This window comes from Hemiscyllium ocellatum, chromosome 9, assembly GCF_020745735.1.
Source record: "Hemiscyllium ocellatum isolate sHemOce1 chromosome 9, sHemOce1.pat.X.cur, whole genome shotgun sequence".
Lineage (NCBI taxonomy): Eukaryota > Metazoa > Chordata > Chondrichthyes > Orectolobiformes > Hemiscylliidae > Hemiscyllium > Hemiscyllium ocellatum.
The window spans coordinates 63377219-63401667 of record NC_083409.1 but is presented as its reverse complement, the minus strand read 5'-3'; the positions used below and the strand labels follow the sequence as shown (position 1 = coordinate 63401667).

Sequence of the window (24449 nt, the reverse complement as noted above, 5' to 3'; positions counted from 1 at the left end):
ATATATAGTAATTCATGGACTCAAAATCAAAATATAAATCATTGGATTCTTTATAAATCCAGTGAGTAACTAATATTAAAAATGGAATCTGCCATCCCTTACTGGTATAACCTAACTGGTGTGGCCTACCTCGGACTCCATTCCCAAACTAACATTGCAATGTTTTTTTGTAGTGGCCTTGCAATCCATTCAGTTATAAGACATCAGATACTGAACAGAAATATTGGATACATCCATTGGCAATGATCCGCATCAGGAAAAGACTCAAACAGTTGTATTCTATTTAGCCCTGGAAAATTCCACCTCATAAAGAGCAGCAATAATAAGAGTATTTGGTCCTATGACGCTCAATATTGACTCTGAACTTAAAGATTTCTTTGGCCTCAGGTGAAACATACTGCAAATAAAAAGAGAAAGTGTATATTTCTGTGTTAGATGAAGACAAGTTTAAGGCTCCCTGTGGCCTAATAATAGCAGGCAGAACGCAAAAGTAATGGCAAACTGGATAATGTATTGAAAGGCAAGTGGCTCCCATTGATACAAACCCCAATGAGCAGTTGATGAGAATTCTTGTGTATGTTGGCTTCTGTCAGAACCATCTGGGATGAGTTGGATAGATTTGCTGTGACCAATCCTGCTCACTTGTATGAAACAAAGTTACTGATACCAGAAGGAAAGATGTCTATGTGACATCTAAGGCAGAAGATGGTTGCATCTTCATAACATATGTTTATAGCATGTCAGTAAACAGCTTGTTATATTCCATCTGTGATAAATAACAGTCTCTTGTGAGATATCAAGCTCAAATTAAAAGTAAGTTTTTACATCACTGTTACTGAAACATTCTCCTGGAACTGATACAGCACATAACCAGAAAGTAAAACTGGTTAGCTCCTCTTAGGAAGAGTCTGTTACAGATATTTTCTCATCAATCTGTTCAGGAATATTAAGATTTACCTCTGGTGGGACTTGAATCAATGCCTCCTGGTTCGGAGGTAGGGACACTACCACTGCACCACAAGAGTCCCTATTGCATGATATTAGTTAACCCTTGCTGGTACAAACTGTCTTTTAAAACTGGAAGCTACAAAATTTCAATTAGCTCAAATAAATGAGAACTCCATTTACCTTACAGTAATAATTTGTCCAAAGTCCAGTTCATAGTTGTTAACCTGTGCTATGAATATTGCTGCTACAGCTTCATACAAAGCTGTGCCATCCATGTTGATTGTGGCTCCCACAGGCAATACAAATCTCGCAATTCTTCTATCGATATGATTATTTTCCAACAGGCACTTGAAGGTGATTGGCAAAGTGGCAGAACTGCAAATAATCAATGGCAGCCATAGTTAGACTATAATGCAAACTTCAAATAGTGAACCCACCCACGCAGATCCAATGAAGTGCATTTTCATCCTGAGGCAGAGGTAGGATTTTGAGGTGGCTCAACTGGAAATGTATGAGGTCAACTTCCTGACAAGACTCCTGCTTTCCCATGAATTTTGTGGAAATGCCTTCTTGGAAGTTGCATCAACTTGCTAGAAAGCTGTAGCCAATCAACTGAGGCAGTTAACAAGCCACTGGATAAGGGTTCTTGTGGAACTGTGGTAAAGATCGTAGCTCTGAGCCAAGAAACCTGTTTTCAAGTCCCACCTGCTCCAAGGGTGTGTCACAACATCTCTGAACAAGTCAAGTAGAAAATGCTTTTTTAAAAAGTCAAATGATAACTTGTTCCAGGGCTGTTTTTGACACAATGCACAGGAACTGGGCTGGGTCATCAGCGTGCCTAATCAAAGGAGACAGCTATCCAATGGAGAGCCAGAGAATGGGAGCTATTCTGACACAGCACAAATAGTGCTCATGCATGACCACACACAGCTTGTTTTGTGTGGGGTAAATGGGGCAGAGCGGTGGGGGTGGGGGGAATGATCCAGGCTGCCATTCCCTTGCAACAAAATGAGACCAACTGTGGTATTTTCAGATCCTCTCTTCCTCTTTCCATACCCTCAATGGCGCTCAAAAAAAACTTACTCATTCATTTCCATAATTAAGAATTTACCCTTTCTGCCCAATATACAATCATTGCATCATGTGACTTGTATGCCAAGGAAACTCTATAATGTGTACCCTCTTTACAGGAATCTTAGCCATGCCATCAGTTGTATTTCTCCTTACACCTCCACCTGCTGCCCACTTGACCATGACCCCACCTGCCACCACCAAACCATCATCTCCCAGACCATCCATAACCTCATCACCTCAGGGGATCTCCCACCCACCGCCTCCAACCTCATCGTCCCACAACCCCGCACCGCCCGTTTCTACCTCCTGCCCAAAATCAACAAATCTGACTGCCCCGGCCGACACATTGTCTCAGCCTGCTCCTGCCCCACCGAACTCATCTCTGCATACCTCGTCATGGTCCTGTTCCCCTTAGTCCAAGAACTTCCCACCTACATTCGGGACATCATCCACGCCCTCCACCTCCTCCATGATTTTCACTTCCCCGGCCCCCAACACCTTATCTTCACCATGGACATCCAGTCCTTATACACTTCCATCCCCCATCACAAAGGCCTCAAAGCCCATCGCTTCTTCCTTTCCCGCCGACCCAACCAGTACCCTTCCACTGACACCCTCCTTCGACTGACTGAACTGGTCCTCACTCTGAACGACTTCTCTTTCCAATCCTCCCACTTCCTCCAAACCAAAGGAGTAGCCATGGGCACCCGCATGGGCCCCAGCTATACCTGCCTCTTCGTTAGATATGTGGAACAGCTACACTAGCACCACCCTCCAGCTTTTCCTCCACTACATCGATGACTGTATCGACGCTATCTCGTGCTCCCACAAGGAGGTTGAACAGTTCATCCACTTCACTAACACCTTCCACCCTGACCTCAAATTTACCTGGACCGTCTCAGGCTCCTCCCTCCCCTTCCCAGACCTCTCCATTTCTATCTTGGACGACCGACTCAACACAGACAATCACTATAAATCGACCGACTCCCACAGCTACCTAGATAACACCTCCTCCCACCCTGCCACCTGTAAAAATGCCATCTCATATTCCCAATTCCTTCGCTTCCGCCACATCTGCTCCCGGGAGGACCAATTCCACTACCGAACAACCCAGATGGCCTCCTTCTTCAAAGACCGCAATTTCCCCTCAGACGTGGTTGATGATGCTCTCCACCACATCTCCTCCACTTCCCGCTCCTCCGCTCTTGAAAGCAGACCCTCCAATCGCCACCAGGACAGAACCCCACTGGTCCTCACCTACCACCCCACCAACCTCCAGATACATCGTATCATCCTTCATCATTTCCGCCACCACCAAACGGACCCCACCACCAAGAATATATTTCCCTCCCCTCCCCTATCAGCGTTCAGGAAAGACCACTCCCTCTGCGACTCCCTCGTCAGGTCCACACCCCCCACCAACCCAACCTCCACTCCCGGCACCTTCCCCTGCAACTACAAGAAATGCAAAACTTGCGCCCACACCTCCCCCCTTACTTCCCTTCAAGGCCCCAAGGGATCCTTCCATATCTATCACAAATTCACCTGTACCTCCACACACTGCACCCGATGTGGCCTCCTCTACATTGGGGAGACAGGCCGCCTACTTGAGGAACGTTTCAGAGAACACCTCTGGACACCCGCGCCAACCAACCCAACCACCCCATGGCTCAACACTTCAACTCCCCAACCCACTCCACCAGGGACATGCAGGTCCTTAGACTCCTCCATCGCCAGACCATGGCAACACGACACCTGGAGGAAGAGCGCCTCATCTTCCACCTAGGAACCCTCCAACCACAAGGGATGAAAGCAGATTTCTCCAGCTTCCTCATTTCCCCTCCCCCCACCTTGTCTCAGTCCCAACCCTCGGACTCAGCACCACCTTCTTGACCTGCAATCTTCTTCCCGACCTCTCCGCCCCCACCCCCTCTCTGGCCTATCACCCTACCTTAACCTCCTTCCACCTATCGCATTCCCAACGCCCCTCCCCCAAGTCGCTCCTCCCTTCGTTTTATCTTAGCCTGCTTGGCATACCCTCCTCATTCCTGAAGAAGGGCTTATGTCCAAAACGTCAATTCTCCTGCTCCTTGGATGCTGCCTGACCTGCTGCGCTTTTCCAGCAACACATTTTTCAGCCAACCGTATGATGATAAGTAACTCATATTCACTATCAAGGGAACATCAGCTCCCTACCTCAATGATGAGTGCAGTCAAACAAGGCTGTGTCATTATACCAGTTCTTGTCTCTAACCTTCTTCACTGCTAAACTGTACCTCAACTGCAGCAAATTACCCATTGGCATGGAGAAACAGAACAGACAGAAAATTGTTCAACCCGCACTGTCTTGAATCCAAACTCGAATCACTCTAACTGCAGTCAGTGAGCTGAATTTACAGATGAATTTGCAAGTTTTTTTTGTCAAGGGGTGTGAGGGAGGAACAGAGCACTGCTGAGAGGTGAGTAAGACCGTTTAAAATACTTACCTCAGGTGTTGTCAAAAGGTGTGAGGGAGGAGTGAAAGACTGCTGGGAAGGTGAGTAAAAAACAAATTTTTTTGAATAGAGCGGTGAGGAAAGAAGGCAGAGAGAAACAAGCACTGTCAGCAAGCTTTTAAGTGGGTGAGATCTAAACCCGAGACCCTATACCGTAGGGCTTCCCTCCCACCCACCTCCTCTAACCTTACTAACAGTCTGTAAACTCGGTAGGTTTTCAGGCTTACTCATTTTTTTCTTTTCTTCTCTTCCTTTGTGTAGTCCTGTGTGGGTTTTCAGAGTGGCGGGGTATGGCTGATAGGGCAGTTGCGTGTTCCTACTGCAGAATCTGGCAGGTGAGAGACACTACACATGTCTCTGCTGGTCACATCTGCAGGAAGTGCACCCAACTCCAGCTCTTAGAAAACCGAGTTCAGGAACTGGAGCTGGATCTGGATGAACTAGGATCATTGGGAGGCTGAGGGAGAAATTGAGAGGATGTACAGGGAGATGGTCACTCCTCAGGCACAGGATAAAGACAGCTGGATTACAGTCAGGGAGGAAAGGGAACCAACAGATAGGGCAGGGATCCCCTGTGGCTCCTCCCCTCAGCAATAATTATACCATTTTGGATACTGCTGGTGGGGATGGCCTACCGGGGGAAGCCATAGTTGTCAGATCTCTGGCACTGAGCCTGGCACTGTGACTCAAAAAGGAAGGGGGGAAAATAGAAAAGCGCTAGTGGTAGTGGACTCAATAGTTAGACTGATTGACAGGAGATTTTGTAGTCAGGAACGGGACTCCCAGAAGACTGTTGCCTCCCCGGTGCCAGGATCCAGGATGTTGCCGATCGGGTTTACAGGATTCTGAAGGGGGAGGGTAAGCAGCCAGAAATCGTGGTACATATTGGCATCAATGATATGGCCAGGAAAGGAATGGATGATCTGAAAAGTGACTACAGAGAGCTAGGTTGGAAGCTGAAGAGCAGTACGAGTAGAGTAGCGATCTTGCGTTTGCTATCAGTGCCATGGGATAGTGAGGTGAGGAACAGGCAGCGAGTGTAGCTCAACACGTGGCTGTGAATCTGGTGCAGGAGGGACGGCTTCAGATACCTAGACCATTGGGATACCCTCTGGGGAGGGTGGGACCTGTACATGAAGGACAGGTTGCACCTGAGCTGGAGGGGCACAAATGTCCTGGGTGGGAGATTTGTTCGTGGGGTTCGGGAGGGTTTAAACTAGTTTGGCAAGGGGTTGGGAATCGGAGCTACATATCTGAGAGGGGGGCAATTGTAGATTGGGCAGTGACAGGATGTAGTGAATCTATCGGGAAGGTTTCTCACGTGATGAAACAAAGGGATTGGTTAAAGTGTTTCTGCTTTAACGCAAGGCATGTCGGTAAACTCGGTAGGTTTTCGGGTTTACTCATTTTTTTTCTTTTCTTCTCTTCCTTTGTTTAGTCCTAGGGCTTTCAGAGTAATGGGGTATGGCTGATAGGGCAGTTGCATGTTCCTCCTGCAGAATCTGGCGGGTGAGAGACACTCTATATGTTACTGCCGATCACATCTGCAGGAAGTGCACCCAACTTCAGTATTTCAAAAACTGAGTTTGGGAAATGGAGCTGGAGTTGGATGAACTAGAGCATAGATCAGTACTTTGGGCTATGATATTGTGGCCATAATAGAGATGTGGGTTACACAGGGGCAGGATTGGTTGCTAGATGTTCCAGGGTTTAGAACATTTAAAAAGAACACCGAGGGTGGAAAAAGAGGAGGGGGTGTAGCTTTGCTAATCAGAGAGTGCATCACAGCTACAGAAACAAATGTTGTTGAGGAAGGTTTGTCTACTGAGTCAGTATGGGTGGAAGTTAGGAACAGCAAGGGAGCAGCCACCTCATTGGGTGTTTTCTACAGAGCCCCTAATGACAGTAGAGAGATTGAAGAACTCACACGCTGGCAGATTTTAGGAAAATGCAGATGTAGCAGGGTTGTTGTTATGGGCGATTTCAACTTTCCCAATATTGACTGAAACTTCTCTAGTGCAGATGGTTCGGATGGAGCCTTTTTTGTCAGGAGTGTTCAGGAGGTTTCTTTACTTAGTATGTAGACAGGCTGACGAGGGAAGAGGCCATTTTGGATTTGGTGCTCGGCAATGTGCCAGGACAGGTGTCAGATCTCGCAGTGGGAGAACACTTCAGTGACAGTGACCACAACTGCCTCACATTTACCATAGCCGTGGAGAGGGATAGCAGCAGTTACCAAGGGAAGATATTTAATTGGGGAAAAGGAAATGGTGACGCTATCAGACAGGAGTTGGGAAGTACAGACTGGGAGCAATTACAGAAAGGGCACAGCAGACATGTGGAGACTGTTCAAGGAGTAGTTGTTGTGAATGATGCATGAATTTGTTCCTCTGAGACAGGTTAGAAGGGGTAAGATTAAGGAGCCTTGGATGACGAGAACAGAGGAGCTTCTTGTCAAAAGGAAGAAGCAGCTTACGTCAAGGGGAGGAAACAAGGATCTAGCAAAGCTTTAGAGGAATACAGGCTTACTAGAAAGGAGGTCAGAAATGGACTGAGGACAGCCAGGAGGGAACATGAAAAAGGCTGGGCAAGGAGAATTAGGGAGAACGCAAAAGCATTTTACTCATAGGTGGAGAATAAGAGAATGATTAAGGAGAAGGTGGGGCCAATCAGGGATAGAGTACGGACCTTGTGCATGGAGTCTGAGCAGATAGAGGAAGCCCTAAATGAGTTTTTTGCTTCAGTTTTCACTAATGAAAGGGACCTAGTTGGGAATGAGAACTTTGAGGAGATGGGACAGGCTTGAACAGATCAAAATTGCTGAAATTGATGTGCTAGAAATTTTGGCAAACATTAAGATTGATACGTCCCCAGGGCCGGATTAGATTTATACTCGGCTGCTCCGGGAAGTGAGAAAGGAGGTTGCTAAGCCGCTGATGAAGATCTTTGCTTCCTCACTTTCCAACGGAGTCGTACCGGAGGATTGGAGGGAGGCGAATGTTGTTCCTCTTTTCAAGAAGGGGAATAGGGAAATCCCTGGCAATTACAGACCAGTCAGTCTTATGTCTGTAGTTAGCAAGGTTTTGGAAAGAATTCTGAGAGTTAGGATTTATGACTATTTGGAAAAGCATAGCGTGATTAAAGGCAGTGAGCATGGCTTTGTGAGGGGCAGGTCTTATTGAGACCTCACAAATCTTATTGAGTCCTTTGAGAAGGGGACAAGACAGGTTGATGAAGATCGAGCAGTGGATACGATGTATACGGACTTCAGCAAGGCATTTGATAAGTTTCCCCATGGTAGGCTCATTCATAAAGTCAGGTGGTATGAGATACAGGGAGATTTGGCGATCTGGATTCAGAATTAGTTGGCTGACAGAAGGCAGATAGTGGTTGTAGATGGAAAGTATTTTTCCAGGTGATCAGTGTTGAATGGTGTCTCGCTACACTCTGTTCTTGGGCCTCTGCTCTTTGTAGTTTTTATAAATGACTTGGATGAGGAGGTTAATGGGTGGGTTAATAAATTTGTAGATGACACAAAGGTTGAAGGTGTCGTTGATAGTATCGAGGGCTATGGCAGGCTGCCGCGTGATATAGACAGGATGCAGAGCTGGGCTGGGAAATGGCAGATGGAGTTCAACCTGGATAAATGTGAAGTGATGCACTTTGGAAGGTCGAACTTGAATGCTGAGTTTAGGATTAAACACATGATTCTTGGCAGTGTGGAGGAACAGAGGGATCCTGGTTTTCAAGTACATAGATCCCTCAAAGTTACCACCCAAGTGGATAGGGTTGTTAAGAAAGAATATGGTATTTTATCTTGCATTAACAGGGGGATTGAGTTTAAGAGCTGTGAGGTTTAGCTACAGCTCTACAAGTCCCTGGTGAAACTACACTTGGAATATTGTGTCCAGTTCTGGTCACCTTACTTTGGGAAAGATACAGAGGCTTTGGAGAGGGTGCAATGAAGGTTTACCAAGAAGCTGCCTGGACCGGAGGGCTTGTCTTATGAAGAGAGGTTGACTAAGCTCGGACTTTTCTCTCTGGAGAGAAGGAGGAAGAGAGGTGACCTGATCGAGGTATACAAGATAATGAGAGGCATGGATAGAGTCAATAGCCAGAGTCTTTGCCCCAGGGCAGGATTGACTGGCATGAAGGGTCATAGTTTTAAGATATTAGGAGAAAGGTACAGAGGAGACGTCAGAGGTAGGTTCTTTACGCAAAGAGTTGTGAATGCATGAAATGCGTTGTCAACGGTGGTGATGGAAGCAGAGACATTAGGGACATTTAAGCGACTGCTGGACATGCACATGGACAGCAGTGAATTGAGGGGTGCGTAGGATAGGTTATTTTATTTTACATTAGGATTAATCCTCGGCATAACATTGTGAGTCAAAAGGCCTCCTCTGTGCTGCACTTTTCTATGTTCTATGACACTTGTGTGTGTGCTCTCACTGAGCTCCAAGAAATTGTTGACTCTTTCCCTGATGCATATGAGAAAATGACAGACCAACCCCTGCAAAACTGAGGTCTTCTTCCACACAGATTCCACATTACACTACCTACCCCTGATGATTAAGCTCAGCAAGGCACTGGAAAGCCTCAATTATTTTCCCCATCTTAACCTTCTCAACAAAGACAAACATAGATAATGAAATTTGCCATTATGTTCAATGTGATAACTCAGCTTATAGTTGACAAAAGACAAGATGATTTGAGGACCAAGCTCTCAAACCCAAGGGCTAAGTTCGTGGTTTAATTGGCAGTAGTATTATCCATGTTCCTGTAAGTCTTAGAGACTTCAGCAATCTACCGCCACCATCTCAAAGCACTGGAGAAGACCCACCAGAAATATCTTCGCAAAGTCCTCTAAATTAAGAGACAAGAATGGCAATTTAATAACACCATTTTCTCCCAAGCCACATGCCCCGAATCAAAACAAAAATTACTCAAAAGCAGCCCTGGTGGGTAAAATGTGGCATTAGTAAGCCTACCACAAAGTAACTGGAGAAGGGTCACTGGACTCTAAATATTAATTCTGCTTTCTCGCCAGACCTATTGAGCTTCTCCAGCAATTTTGTTTTTTGTCCCAGTGTAACTGTTGCAACAGGGGATTGCCAGGAGGACAACAGAAGTGCTTCAAGGATGTCCTCAAAATATCATTGAAGAGGTTAAACATCGCTGCCACCTCTCATGAGTCAATGGGTTGTGACCAACCAAAACGGAAAAGACTTGTTTCGGAACACACAGAAAACATCAGCCAGGAATGTACAAAGGCAAAATTCAAACATCAGTGAGTGTGTAAAAGCTTCCACAGAACTCATATACAAGATTATCCAAGCACCAGCTTCCCCTCGTGTGACAGAATCTACCAATGATGAATTAGTCATCAGGCATGTCAGAAGCAAAGTGAAAGCAGAATGCTGATTGGCTGCTGAAGACGAATGTTGATGTATTACTGAACACATCATTGAAATGAGGTGTCAAATAATTTAAAAAGCCAATTTAATTCTTCATTATATGATAATACTTAAACCTTGCAAATCATGGGACATACCTTGATGAAGTAGCCAAAGCTATGAGTAAGGCTTGAAGGATTCCTCTTATATAAACAATTGGATTTTTCTTGGTGATAAAAAGGTAAACCATGGGTAGAACAAATAGCCCATGGACCACGAGACCACAAACCACTGTGATAGCGTAGAAGCCCAGTTTTTTCCCGATTGCTGTAGGGTCATCCATCTCCAGAATTTTGCCAGCAATGAGAAACACTATTCCTAGAGGGAAATAACTAATATAAAGAACATATTCTGTTAAATGTAACCAATTAAATCAGAACAGAAAAGAAGAAGAAACAATAGCAAAATTTAAAAGTCCAAAGCCCCCATACCCTTCTGATGCAAGAAACCCCACAGGGACCACAGTTATTTAGATTTCAAGAACTGTCTTACAGAATTACAAAGAATTCTAGTGGAGAGAAAGGGAATTGAACAAACACCTGCAGTGAAAAGATTTCCAAGAAACAGTGGGAAGTGAATTGGTTAAGTTGCTTTGCACAAAAATCAGCACAGACATGATTATCTAAATGGCCTCCTTCTCTGCTGTAAGCATTTTATGATTCTAAACATTATTTTATCCTTCTGGTGTTTTTCATGCGTGTCTGAGAAAGCTGGAGGAGACTGACTCAAAATGGTCATCACTTTGAAATAACTCTACAGAGTCATTATCCCATCACCAAGTCACTCTTTATTCACACATGAAGAGTCCTTGACACTGATCCAGCTCCCTCAGAACCTGCTCACACAGTGACCAGGATGTCTGACACTCCTGTTCTTATCTGTTAGGTAGGGCTCCCTGATTGGAATAGATTAATAGCCCCTTCTTTGAGGTCCACTTGGCTGCCCTCATTACAATCACTAAACACACTTTTTCATGTTTTTGGATTTCAATTGATCGCTTCATTGAAAAATATAATTAAATTATGGAGCAGTTAAAAAGTATTTTCAAGACTTTAGTTGTAGTGCTCCAGCACATTGAAATAGAACAGTTCACCAATTTACATCTAACAAAGATACAGAGGACTATCTAAAGTATTTATTCAAATGTTACAATTCCCAAAATATATTCATCATAAACGTGATCAGATTTTGCAATAGATTATAGGTAGGTAAAATATAATCACATTAAGCAAAACATGAACCTAGATAGCAAGTAAGCTGTAGTCCTTACTGAAATGTCACTGAAAATAATACCCCAATTGCAGGTATTATCTCAAACCATCAAATGACACCTCATGGGCCCTAATGACAGTGAATACTGAAAGTGCTGCAACAACTCTCATACACGTCATGCCTTTTACATACTAAAGCATCTTGAGAGACTTCATAGGAGTGCTATCAAACAAATTTGACACCAATCCAGATTAAGAGCAATATATGAGCAAAGGCTCAGTCAAAGAAGGTAGGTTCAAAGTACAGTTAATTTGAATGATTTGGCATTTATGCTGGGGCAGACAATCAATAGAGTAGTGCAGTCTAGAGTTAACAAAAACAACAGATGGATTGAAGCAAGATAATTAATAGAAAATTTTTGCAGACTAATATTTTAACAAAATTGATGAATATTTTCTCAAATTTCCCTGCGGCCTAGTGGAGAGTGATAGACCCTTTGTAATCTGACAGAGACAGCAATGTTTATTATTATTATTCTCTGGGAGATTAACCAATATAAGATTTATAAATATTTAGCATTTGCAAACAAAGTAAACAACTTTCAGCATTTACTGGTCACCACATTCCCATATAACACTATATAATTCAACAGATCATGAAACAGTTACTATTCATTCAAATTCAGTTCTGCATGAAGAGCACCAGACCCAGACTCACCATGTGGCAACAGCAACAATCTTCATCACAGATTCATTTAAACATTGACAGAAGCTGACCAGTGGCAGTCCATTCTTTCCCATTCTCCCCAGCATTATACCTTGACACAGAGAATATAACTTGTCACAGCTCAAGTCATTAACTTTATCTGGATGTCGCAGAGTTGCATTCCTATCCACCCTGAAACGTGGCAATTGGTTTATGCGATTCAAGAAAAGGTAGACTATGAAAACATAGTCTAACCCAAAGAAACAATAGAATGGACACCATTCTTACCCACAGGGTCTCAATTACACCTCCTCAGACACTCTTGCTCTCCTCAACCCTGGCCTGGCAGAACCCCACCCTATCCCCTCCCCTCTCATTGGGACGCAAACCTACCCTCCTCCTCCTCTTCCCCATCACCAGACTTGGCCTGACAACCCTCCACACTTTGTATGCCCACCCTGGCAACCCTGTCACCAAGCTCCACCCCGCTGCTCCCATACACAAATTGAGTATCCCTCCCCCTGCCAAGCATGACCTAACAGAAACCTACACCAACACCCTGCCACTGAACCTGATTCAACCCGCACCTCAGGTCTGACCTGAACCCACCACCAGACATGACCCAACCACCCACCATCAGATCAAGACTCCCCTGAAATAATGGTCACCACTGAACTAGATTTGTCCCACTCACCCTGACCTCCAAAGAAAAACTGCATCACATACCTGACATCTTCACCATCTTGCACCCTATCCCTAGAGCACGCTACTCACTTTTGACTTGGCACCTGGCCACTGGTATCCTACCCTCAATCCACTTGGCACCCTACTCATCTGCATCCTACCCTCCAAGCACCCTAATATCACAATTACTTTACATACTTTCCATTTGACTGCTACTGTCAAAGGGGCTTTCAGGCCCTTTAAATGTTCAGAAAACAGCAGCTCATTGCTGTGAGAAGGGAATGTGGTTTGCCTTCCTTGACATTTCAGCACTAACTGCCAGAATAGAAGCATGACTTTCACTTTTCTGAAGGAGCCCTGATCAGAATCTCCTCTCAGAAAATCAGAGCGCCCTTCTTTTGTAAAATAAATTACATGATGGTGATGTGCAATACTGGCCCTCAAGCAAGTCAACTGCTTGGAAGCTTGGTAGAACATTTACCTATACTCACTCTTATACTATATAACTATCAATGATCAAAAGCTCACTAGTGATATAAATGTAGTGGTAGGTAACAAACTATCACACAAATATTCACATTAATTTGTAAAATGCTTTTGCCATAGGATCTTTTTGCTAAATAAGCCCAGTGTCAACACTACAAAGTACTGTTACTTACACCAGAGTTCAACTTAAGAAAAATAATTGGCTTGATGGCAGGAGACAGAGGGTTGTTGTGGAGAGTTGTTTTTCAGTCAGGAGCTTGTGACCAGTGGTGTTGAGTCCACTCTTATTTGTCACTTATATAAATGATTTGGATGAGAATGTAGGATGTATGGTTTGTAAGTTGGCAGATGAAAATTTGTGGTAGTGTGGACAGTGAGGAAGATTATCTAAGATTACAAAGGGATTTTGATCAATTGGGCTAATGGACTGAGAAGTGGCAGATGGAGATTAATTTAGTTAAATGCGAAGCATTGCTTTTTGGTAAAATAAGCAAGGGCAGGGCTTTCATAGCTAATGGTAAGGCCCTGGGAAAAACAGAGAGATCTAGAGGTTTGGGTACATAATTCATTGAATGTTGTGTCACAGGTAGAGTGGTAAAGAGGGTGTATAGCACGTTGTCCTCATTGCTCGGACCATTGAATATAGGAGTTCCGACGCCATTTTGTGGCTGTACAGGAGTTTGTGAGGCCACTTTTAGAGTACAGTCTGTTCTGCTATAACATGGTAGCTACGTTCTCATCCAATCCTGTGTTATAAGAGCATCATTTTAAACTGACGGGGCTGGAATCAAGTTACAATAAGTACATGCTTTAAAACTTCACACTTTAGAAATGTTGTCCCCAATTAGTCAATCGTGTTATAGCGAATTTGTGTTAATGAAATGCGCATTATAGCAGAACGACCTGTACTGCGTACAATTCTGGTCACCCTCCCATAGGAAGAATACTATTAAATTGGAAAGAGTACAAAAAGGGTTTATGAGGATGTTACTGGGACTGGAATGTTTGATTTATAAGGAGAGGCTGGATAATCTTGGACTTCTTTCACTGGAGCAGAAAAGGTTTAGAGATGACCTTATGGAGGTTTACAAAATGATGAAGGGCATAGATAAGGTGAGGATCAAGAGTTTTTTTTTCCATTGTGTTGGAGAGTTCAAAACTAAGGGACATAATTTTAAGGTGAGAAGAGAAAGATTTAAAAGAGACCTAAGGGACAACTTTTCACACAAATGGTGGCTCGTATGCGGGGTGAACTGCTAGAGGAAGGGGTAGATGGAGGTGCAGTTACAACATTTAAAATACATTTGGACAGGTACATGAATAGGAAAGGTTCAGAGGAATATGGGCCAAATGCAGGCAAATGGAAACTAGCTTAGTTTGGGAAACTTGTTCAGTGTGGATGAGTTGGACCAAAAGGTATGTTTATATGCTATATGATTCTATGACTCTATAAGAAGATTGATATGGATAGGCAGACATTCTAGATAAAGTGTTATAATTTGCTAAAGAAATAATAAATAGACATAGGAAATCATGAATGAAAAAAAATCATTAAATAATCTATATACTGATGCTTGTTGCATAGTTTGATAGATGTTCTGTTAAAAAAAAACTCACCCATTGTTGCAGAAAATATAACAATGCCAAGAACATTCATCCCTTCACTTGATCCTGGCCCTGATTTGTAGATAATTTCTGGAGGTGGGGTGATATCCAAAGAAATGTTCTGAACTACTTCAGAGTCATTGTCACCTTGAATTCCATAGATTAAAGGCATTCGTGTGGCAGCTTCAGATCCCGCTGCTTTGACAGAAACAACAATTGGAACAATCTTGGTTCGATACTGTGAAACCAAGCAATGATGTATTTTAGTATTCTCAAGGAGAACAAATAGCAATTTTAAATATAAAGTATAGCTAAATGACTTCTATCTTCACAGCCACATTAGCCGAGCCAAAACAAAAGTTGAAAATGAAACTCTATTGCTACAAGCTGAATTTGTGACTCGCTTTCATTCGAAAAGTGTTAATTTGTGTGGGCTTTAAAATCAACAGCATGAAGGAAGTCTGGGATTTCATGTAAGTGAGAATCCTCCATACATGCATCTCTTTAACCTCCTGTCACATGAGCAATGTTTGTTATGTCCCTTATGAAGCTGAACTTCATGAGATGGTAATTTCTGAAAACTTCTCCTAAAGGGGAGAATTCTGGAAGTACCAGAGCTGAGAGAAATGCCTATGTGGTCTTGGTTACCATGATGGGTTATGGGTGGAGGAGCTCAAACAGAAGTCTACCAAAATCAAATAATAGTTTTCACATGTCTGATTCATTGTACAGAGCCAACTTCTTTTGGAGACACTGAGTGGGGAAAAAAGTGTTGAGGGAAGGGCTTAAGAAACAATTGCTGCAAAAAACAGAGAATGATTGCGACAAATAATAGGATACTTGTGAAAGTGAGAACACAGGACCAGAGTGAGTCACTAGGCCCATTGAGTCAGTTCCACCATTCAACAGATCCAAGTTGATCATTTATCTCTATGCCTTCGCTGCACTACCCCCATTTCCCTTATTGTCATTGGCAACTAGAAATCGATTGATTTCTATCTCAGCTGCAAATGTGTTGCTGGTCAAAGCACAGCAGGTTAGGCAGCATCTCAGGAATAGAGAATTCGACGTTTCGAGCCTCTACATTGAAGAAGCTCTCTTCCTCCCTCTACATTGAAGAAGCTCTCTTCCTCCCTCTACATTGAAGAAGCTCTCTTCCTCCCTCTACAAGGTTGAAGATGATTTCTATCTCAAACATGCTCAATGATGGAGCTTCCATAGCTCTCTGGTGTAGAGAATTCCTAGGCTTCACCTCTCCCCCTAAGAAGAAATTCCTTAAATAGCCTGCCCCATATTTCTCCTGGTTTTCAGCTAGTTGATTTTCTGTTGGAAAGAAAGCAGACAGAACAAAGGAGAACATTTGATGATTAAGGATATACCAAGTAAGGTTTGAAAATTAATTTTCTGCAAATACAAGTTCAATTGCCTTTTTAAAATTCTAATGAGATCTGATTCTGTAACGGATTACCACAGTCCTCTGCATGAAAAGACATCCATATTTCCTCCAGTTCCTCTGGTTCAAAATAATGAATAATCAATTCAGGTTTTTTCCCACTTGGCAGAGGAAATGGTAGAATTTCTCCTCCGTGGTGTGGTGTAAGCAATGAGCAAGAGAAATGGGAAATTATACTGTGAGAAAGCAAAACTCAACTTCCTTTTGTTGAGAACATGTTTTCTGATGTTCTCCTCAAACCTGCAAATAATGACTTCAGATCTTCACCATTGAGCAGTAACCACCTTGCATTCACATGCATTTACACCTCATTAAAGCCCCAACATTATTTATACACCATTTTTAACTCTCCTATCCTTCTCTGAAAAACTAGACAGCACAAAAGTTCCCAACATATGCATCAAAGCGGGTACCTCCCAGCTGCAGCTCACTGACTGTACTGGCCATCATCCAATTGCTGCGACATGAGAACCCCTCTGCATTATGCATGGTCACCATCTTTTTTGACCTTAAATCCACACAAGTTAGTATCAGCAAACCACCAGCTTCACCACATTATCATGGCTGCTCTCAGACCACTGCATGCATCATTTTAGCCCTTCAACATTTTAAATGCAGCTCAGACACATCTCGCACTTGCATGTTTGTGCCAGGATGGCACACATCTTATGTGTGTTCACAAGTTGTACCTTATGCTCTTAGTTTGCTTTTTTAATGCTTTCTCACCTTGCATTTACTTGGAGTCTTCCAGTCTCTATACAGTCACATAGTTTTCTTAGTGCACTTGCATTGACTTCAGCACTGATGTGTGGATAACCACATTTGTGTGACTTGCAGTGGTTTATTAGCCCATGGGTCTTTAATGTTTCATTTCAGGTTGCTGGCCTCTGTGTCTCGCATTTTTTTTTATTGCAAAGAGAGACGCAGGCAGCTTGAAATGTTGGGAAACACTGGACAGTCAAAAGGGTGGACATATCACTGTCTGGCAGCTTGCAATGTTAATATTACACCTACAGCATGTGCCAGCACTTCATGTGGAAAATATACTGCATGTGCTCCAAGCAAATGGCCATGTAAGGAAGTTAAATAGGAATGGTCCTCAGTGGGGCGAGGGTAATCTGCAATCAGTCAAGGGGCTCATCCATTTTTAGTCCAGGAGTTTGGCCATGGTCACACCCAGAGATTAAGTGCCATTAGTCCAGAGATTATAAGTAGGTCAGTCAGATTACAGTGGCAATTTCATTCCAGACAGGTAGTGGACCTGTTTTTCCTGCAGTAAGACAAAGAGAAGGATTGTGTATCGTTAAGTAGATGTAAGAGCAGTTAGCGATCATGCATGAGCAGCCAAGATGGTGGGGTGCCTCCAGTGGTTGAGAAGGAAGCACAGAGGACAGAAATCATTTTGGAGGTTAAAGTAGATGATAGCCTTTGAATGGACATGATGAATGCAATAGTGAAAGTTGTAGCGCATGAGCCTTGGTGTGATGTATATGCAATGTGACAGATTCAGAGTGAGTGATGGCCCTGTGAATGTGAGGGAGCAGATAGAAGTTGGTGATCCTTAGCCTTACGGAGCAAAGAAGACCATAGACCTTCATCCTGCTCTGCTGGGCATCTTTCTCTAAATGGGATGGTGGTGTGGATGTCTTTGATGGTCAGCTAGTAAAAGGATTGCCCTCATTTCCACCAATCCAACCACCAATCTCCCGGTCCCTCTCTGGGGTGCGGAAAGCTTTCCTTTCCTATGGGCCATGTCCTGAATGTAGAGGATGAGCATTGCATTATGAGGGTCAGTTTCTGGCTTGCAGCTGCTGAAGTGGTTTGCAGCTGGGCTTTAGGCTTCAACCATTGCGCCAGAGGCAAGCAAGCAAGAGGTTCCCAGCAGTTGAAAACTTCCAAAAGGCCTTTGATAAGGTGCCTCATGGGAGGATGCTGAGTAAGTTAAGGGCCCGAGGTGCTTGAGGTGAGCTACTGGCATGGATTGGGAATTGACTGTCTGACAGAAGACAGAGAGTTTGGATAAAAGGTTCTTTCTCGGAATGGTAGCTGGTGACAAGTGGGGTCCCGCTGGGTTCAGTGGTGGGGCTGCAGCTGTTCACTTTATATATTAATGATCTGGATGAAGGGATTAGGGGCATTCTGGCAAAGTTCACCGGTAATACGAAGTTAGGTGGACAGGCAGGCAGTACTGAGGAGGTAGGGAGGCCGCAGAAAGATTTAGACAGTTGAGGAGAGTGGTCCAGGATATGGCTGATGCAATTCAACATGAGCAAGTGCAAGATGTTGAACTTTGGACTATTTTTTAATGGTGAGAAATTCATAAAGCCAAAGTACAAAGGGATCTGGGAGTGCTAGTCCAGGATTCTCTAAAGATTGATTTGTAGGGTGAGTCCGTGATTAAGAAAGCAATGTAATGTTGTCATTTTTCTTAAGAGGGTTGGAATATAAAAGCAGCAACGTGCTTCTGAGTCTTTATAAAGCTCTAGTTAGGCCCCATTTAGAATACTGTGTCCAATTTTGGACCCCACACTTCAGGAAGGACATATTGGCACTGGAGCGTGTCCAGCAGAAATTCCCACAGATGATCCCTGGATTGGTCGGCCTAAATATGATGATCGGCTGAAGATCCTGGGATTGTATTCATTAAAGTTTAGCAGGTTGAGGGGAGATCTAATGGAAACTTACAAGATGGTGGACGCTGGGAAGTTGTTTCCATTAGGACCCGTGGGTACAGCCTTAGAATTAGAGGGGTTAAATTTATAATGGAAATGAGGAGACGTTCCTTCTGCCAGAGTGTGGGGTGGGCCTGTGGAATTCATTGCCACGGAGCGCAATTGAGGCCGGGGCATTGGGTGTCTTCAAGGCAGAGATTGATAAATTTTTGATCTTGCAAGGAATTAAGGGATATAGGGAGAGTGCAGGTAAGTAGGATTGAAACACCCATCAGCCTTGATTAAATGGTGGAGTAGACTCGATGGGCCGAATGGCCTTGCTTCCACTTCTATGTCTTTTGGTCTTATGGAAAGCACTTCCATTTCGTTGGCCCCGTAATTTCCCTAGGAAGGCACCTAAGGGCCCAAATGCTCAAATAAATAAGGTGAAGAGTGTAAGATTGTGTGACAAAACTCAGTATGAGCCCTGGCAGACCAGATGCCATGAACTTCACAGAACAAAACTCTACCTGAAAATGGAAAGATTCCACACAATATCTTTCTTGATTCATTATCAAAATCCCTTGGCATTTTGGATGTTTTATTGAGGTTTTCTGTCAACATCTCTGCTTTTCTAGGTTCTCCAATCTCCCAACTGAAGTTCCTCAGCTCAGGGGTCATAATAGTAAACTTATGTAAATAGTAAATAGTAAACAGCGAGCAAACCTACACCCTAAACCTCAACCTGAGCTACAAACCTTCACAAACCTTGCGAGTAAACTTACTCTGCACTGTTTCTCGGACTTTGACATTCTTCCTAACACGTGTTGACCTGGACCGTTTGCAATGCTCCAGTGGAGGTCCAATCAGATATTTTCAAATGGTATAATGGGACTGCTTTGTTTTCATATTTGAAGCCTTTATATACACCTGGCGGGATTCTTGAATTCCCATAAAAAATTAATCTTTAAATTACATTGTTTCTTCATCTTGCTTTTCCCAAAGTACATAATTCCATATTTGACTGCATTAAATTATATTTGGTACATGTCTTTCCATTTTACCAACCTACATCTTCTCCATACTACTTTTCTATCTTTACAGCTATTTCCCATTACTTCTCATCTAACTTATTCTTTGCCAATATCCCAATCTTCCTTTCCTTCCACAATTTACAGGATTTCAAAACCTCGGCTTGTTATCACCCAATTTACTAGAATTTATTTTGTCTTCGGTCCTTTTTTTTTCATTTTTGATCGTATTCTGCACTATGAACCTGGGTGGTTCACCTGGATTTTATAAAAGAAGGAAAATGTTACAAAGCACATTGAATTACAGAGGTTTCACAAGGGCAACTATGAATGCTCAATACATGCTGGCCTTGACAGAATTGTATAAACAGGTATGAACAGGTATAAAAATAAAATATGAACTCACCTGCTGAAAGGTAGCTTGAACTAGATTAGATGGGAACATATTCCTTTAAAAGACAAGAAAGAAAACAGAGAAATACGTTTCTCAGAATTATTATAATAATCAATAGCAAAATGCAGTTGATTGAAACTTAAACAAAAAACCAAGGACAAATATGAATCATAACAATGAAATAAAAGATTCAATGGATTAATTTAGTTCTCTAAACTTAGACACTCTCAGATTATTAGCCTATTAACAAGTGACCAATATTTAACTTCTTCAGAAACCCTTTTTAGTATGGAAAACCAAGAAATAGGCATAGCACAATGGCTCAGTGATTAGCACTGCTGCCTCACATTGCCAGGGACCTGGGTTCGATTCCAATCTTGGACAACTGTCTGTGTGGAGTTTGCACATTCTCCCTGTGTCTGCTTGGGTTTCCTCTCATAATCCAAAACAGTCCAGGTTAGGTGAATTGGCCATGCTAAATTGCCCATTGTGTTCAGGTATGTGTAAGCTAAGTGCATTAGTCAGATGTAAATATAGGGTAGGGGAATGGGTCTGGGTGAGTTACTCTCGGGAGGGTCAGTGTGGACTTGTTGAGCCTAAGGGCCTCTTTCCACACTGTAGGGATTCTATGATGGAAGATGCCACGGTAGAAGGATTTTATGAGATTGCTAATGTTACGAAAAGATACTGCAGCTAAAAGCTAAGAAAAACAATGAATGTTATTTAGAGATACAACTTTTTCATAACGTTAATTTTTGGAATTCAGAGAGGGATTGGTTAAGAAACAGATCATGCATATTTGTTTCTTTAAAACATACATGCATGAAAAGGAAACTTCCATTTTTCCAGATATGAGAATCTACTTTATGATCCCCATTGTTTTTCCTGTTATTGTGTAGTTGCAAGGGCAATTCATTCTGAATACACAATGAATAATAAATACCAAATATATTACACCAATTAAGGAAAATCTTGTTATTGAGGTCATAGAGGTGAATCACTATCCATTTTGTTATGTTTTGGTTCTTTCTCACCTTTATACCAGGATTGAATGCATAGACAAACTAGGAAAACAATACATATAAAAGTCACAACAGAGAATGGACAGATATTTTGCAAGGTTCTGGTCAGCTATCCATTAAATAATATTACATCTCTCAATTTGACCTGAAATGGCATTTAAATCCTTTTTTTGTTTTGTAACTGGGACAGTTATTTAACAGCATGAGCTCATAGTCCAAACAAAAGTTTAAATAAATTCATCTGTATAGTCTGCACAAACAAATTTACTATGAATGAGCAACAGATGTGAATTTTTGAGTATAATTGGGCCATTAAATCATTTTAAAGAACTGCGTGGCAGAAAGAAATGTCAGAAAACCAAAGGGGAATAGTTATTAAAATATACCTATCTGTTTGATTAACTGATCATCTAAATATTACCTTCCTTCAGCTCGGAATGGTTATCATGCCTCTGTTCAGGGATAGTGTTCTTTTTTATTCAAATACCAGTTTTGTATGTTAATTGTTACTGAGTCATTACGAGTAAATTCATGTTTGTTCTATGAACCAGTTGCTAGATTTCTTTTACCAATTCAAATGATGGTAGTCAAGCTTAGGAAAGGAATACTATATAATTTTGGTAAGGACATCAGAAAAGACAGATTGACCACGGTCAGAGACAGAATAAAATGTCTCATGACCTGATCTTAAAATAGTACACAAAAATTGCAAACAAACAAGATATTGCATAGCCTCTTCTGAATGAGACTTTAATTTTTCACCGCATCTTGATTTGTGATGGACTGATGGCCATTAAGAGCCAACTAAGACTAGCACGTTGATTTTGCAAAGAACTGTTATAGCCATTTCAGCAAACATCCATTCCCTCAATTCAGATCAGATTTGAACCTTGAACACAGAGGTAAAAGAGTAAGTGTGAGCTGATTGCAACAACCAGTACTTTTTATTATCAATGCAGGGAACATAAACATTGCTGGCAATACCAAGATTTATTGCTCATCCCCAAGTGCCCTTGAGAAAGTGGTCACGAATCACCTTTACAACAATTGATGGGTTTGTGAGGGTATTTCAGAAGACTGTCACATACTTTTCCAGATCAGCAGGTTTCTTTCCTAAAAGTTTAGGTTTTTCTGACAAACGGTAGTTGCATGCTCATCAACACTGAGATTTTCTTTTCATTCAAGATTTATTTAATTAACTGAATTCAATTCACTAACAGATATTGATTTAAACTCCTATCTCTGTTTTTTTTTAAACTAGCTCCCTGATTGCTAATCAAGTAACATGACCACTATGTTCCCATTTCTGTTATCTATTTGTAAAAAATATTAAAGATTAATTTAGATATGAAATGGAAACAACACATAGGCCTGAGGTCATGTACTTTGCCATGATAGGGAACTTCTTTATCATGGCAAAAATAGAGCAAGTGTCTGCAATTCAGACATATTGGCTCTGAATTTGGTTATTCACATTTTTGTGGTGGCCAGAATTGAGGCAAGCCAGGTTTTGCATATACATTTATATGAATGCACTTGACTATTTAGATCACAGCTGCCTTCACTGTAGCGGGAAGTTAGCATCCCTGTAGCATCAAACCTGGATTATGTACATTAGATCATTTTAAAGTTGACATTAGGGTGGGAAAGTTGCTGGTGAAGGTACTGAGGGATAAAATCTATTTATATTTAGAAAAGAATGGGCTTATCAGTGATCAGCAACATGGTTCTGTGCTGGGGAGAGCATGCCTTACCAACTTAATAGAGTTCTTTGACGAAGTGACCAAGTTGATAGATGAAGGAAGGGCTGTAGATGTCATATACATGGACTTTAGTAAGGCATTTGATAAGGTTCTCCATGGTAAACCAATAGAGAAAATGAAGTCACATGGTGTGCAGGGTGTTCTAGCTAGGTGGATAAAGAACTGGTTGAGCAAGAAGAGACAGAGAGTAGTAGTTGAAGGGAGTTTCGTGAAATGGAGAAAGGTGACCAGTGGTGTTGCACAGGGATCACCAGGGATCAGGCTTGTGCCACTATTGTTTGTGATATACATAGATGATCTGGAAGAGGGCACTGTTGGTGTGATCAGCAAGTTTGCAGATGACACGAAGATTGGTGGATTAGCAGAAAGCATAGGGGACTGTCAAAGAACACAGGAGGATATAGATAGACTGGAGAGTTGGGTGGAAAAGTGGCAGATGGAGTTCAATCCAGGCAAATGTGAGATGGTGCATTTTGAGAAATATAATTCGAGAGTGAAGTACACAGTAAATGGAAGAGCCGTGGGAAAAGTTGATGAGCAGAGAGATCTGGGAGTTCAGATCCATTGTATCCTGAAGGTTGCTGCACAGGTGGATAGAGTAGTCAAGAAAGCATATGGTATGCTTGCCTTCATCGGACGGGATATTGAGCATAAGAGCTGGCAGGTCATGTTAAACTTGTACACGACATTGGTTTGGCCGCATTTAGAATTAGATTACTTACAGTGTGGAAACAGGCCCTTCGGCCCAACAAGTCCACACCAACCCGCCGAAGCGCAACCCACCCATACCCCTACATTTACCCCTTATCTAACACTACGGGCAATTTAGCATGGCCAATTCACCTGACCCGCACATCTTTGGACTGTGGGAGGAAACCGGAGCACCCGGAGGAAACCCACGCAGACACGGGGAGAACGTGCAAACTCCACACAGTCAGTCACCTGAGTCGGGAATTGAACCCGGGTCTCAGGCGCTGTGAGGCAGCAGTGCTAACCGCTGTGCCACCGTGCCGCCCACTTGTCACCTGAGGCTGGAATTGAACCTGGGTCCCTGGTGCTATGAGGCTGCAGTGTTAACCACTGAGCCACCTTGCCAGGATAAATCTGTGTACAGTTCTGGTTGCCACATTACCAAAAGGATGTGGATGCTTTGGAGAGAGTACAGAGAAGGTTTACAAGGATGTTGCCTGGTATGGAAGGTGCTAGCTATGAAGAGAGGTTGAGTAGGTTAGGTTTGTTTTCATTAGAAAAAAGGAGATTGAGGGGGAACCTGATTGAGGTTTACAAAATCATCAAGAATATAGACAGGGTGGATAGAGACAAGCTTTTTCCCAGGGTGAAGGATTCAATAACGAGAGGTCACACTTTCAAGGTGAAAGGTAAAAAGTTTAAGGGGGATACATGCGGCAAGTACTTTACAAAGAGAGTGGTAGGTGCCTGGAACGCGTTGCCAGCAGAGGTAGTAGAGGC

The 24449-nt window shown here is 42.7% G+C and overlaps 1 protein-coding gene across 1 annotated transcript in view; it reads right to left on the bottom strand.

Moving 5' to 3' along the window:
* Window positions 1-24449, bottom strand: part of slc1a7a (solute carrier family 1 member 7a) — a 73972-nt gene that overhangs the window by 10973 nt on the left and 38550 nt on the right. The window contains exons 4-8 of the mRNA XM_060829578.1: window positions 20207-20249; window positions 14678-14903; window positions 11903-12002; window positions 10072-10305; window positions 1129-1323 (exon numbers count right to left, since the gene is read on the bottom strand). Coding sequence (XP_060685561.1) covers window positions 1129-1323; window positions 10072-10305; window positions 11903-12002; window positions 14678-14903; window positions 20207-20249 — 798 coding nt within the window. The remainder of the gene's footprint in view (window positions 1-1128; window positions 1324-10071; window positions 10306-11902; window positions 12003-14677; window positions 14904-20206; window positions 20250-24449) is intronic.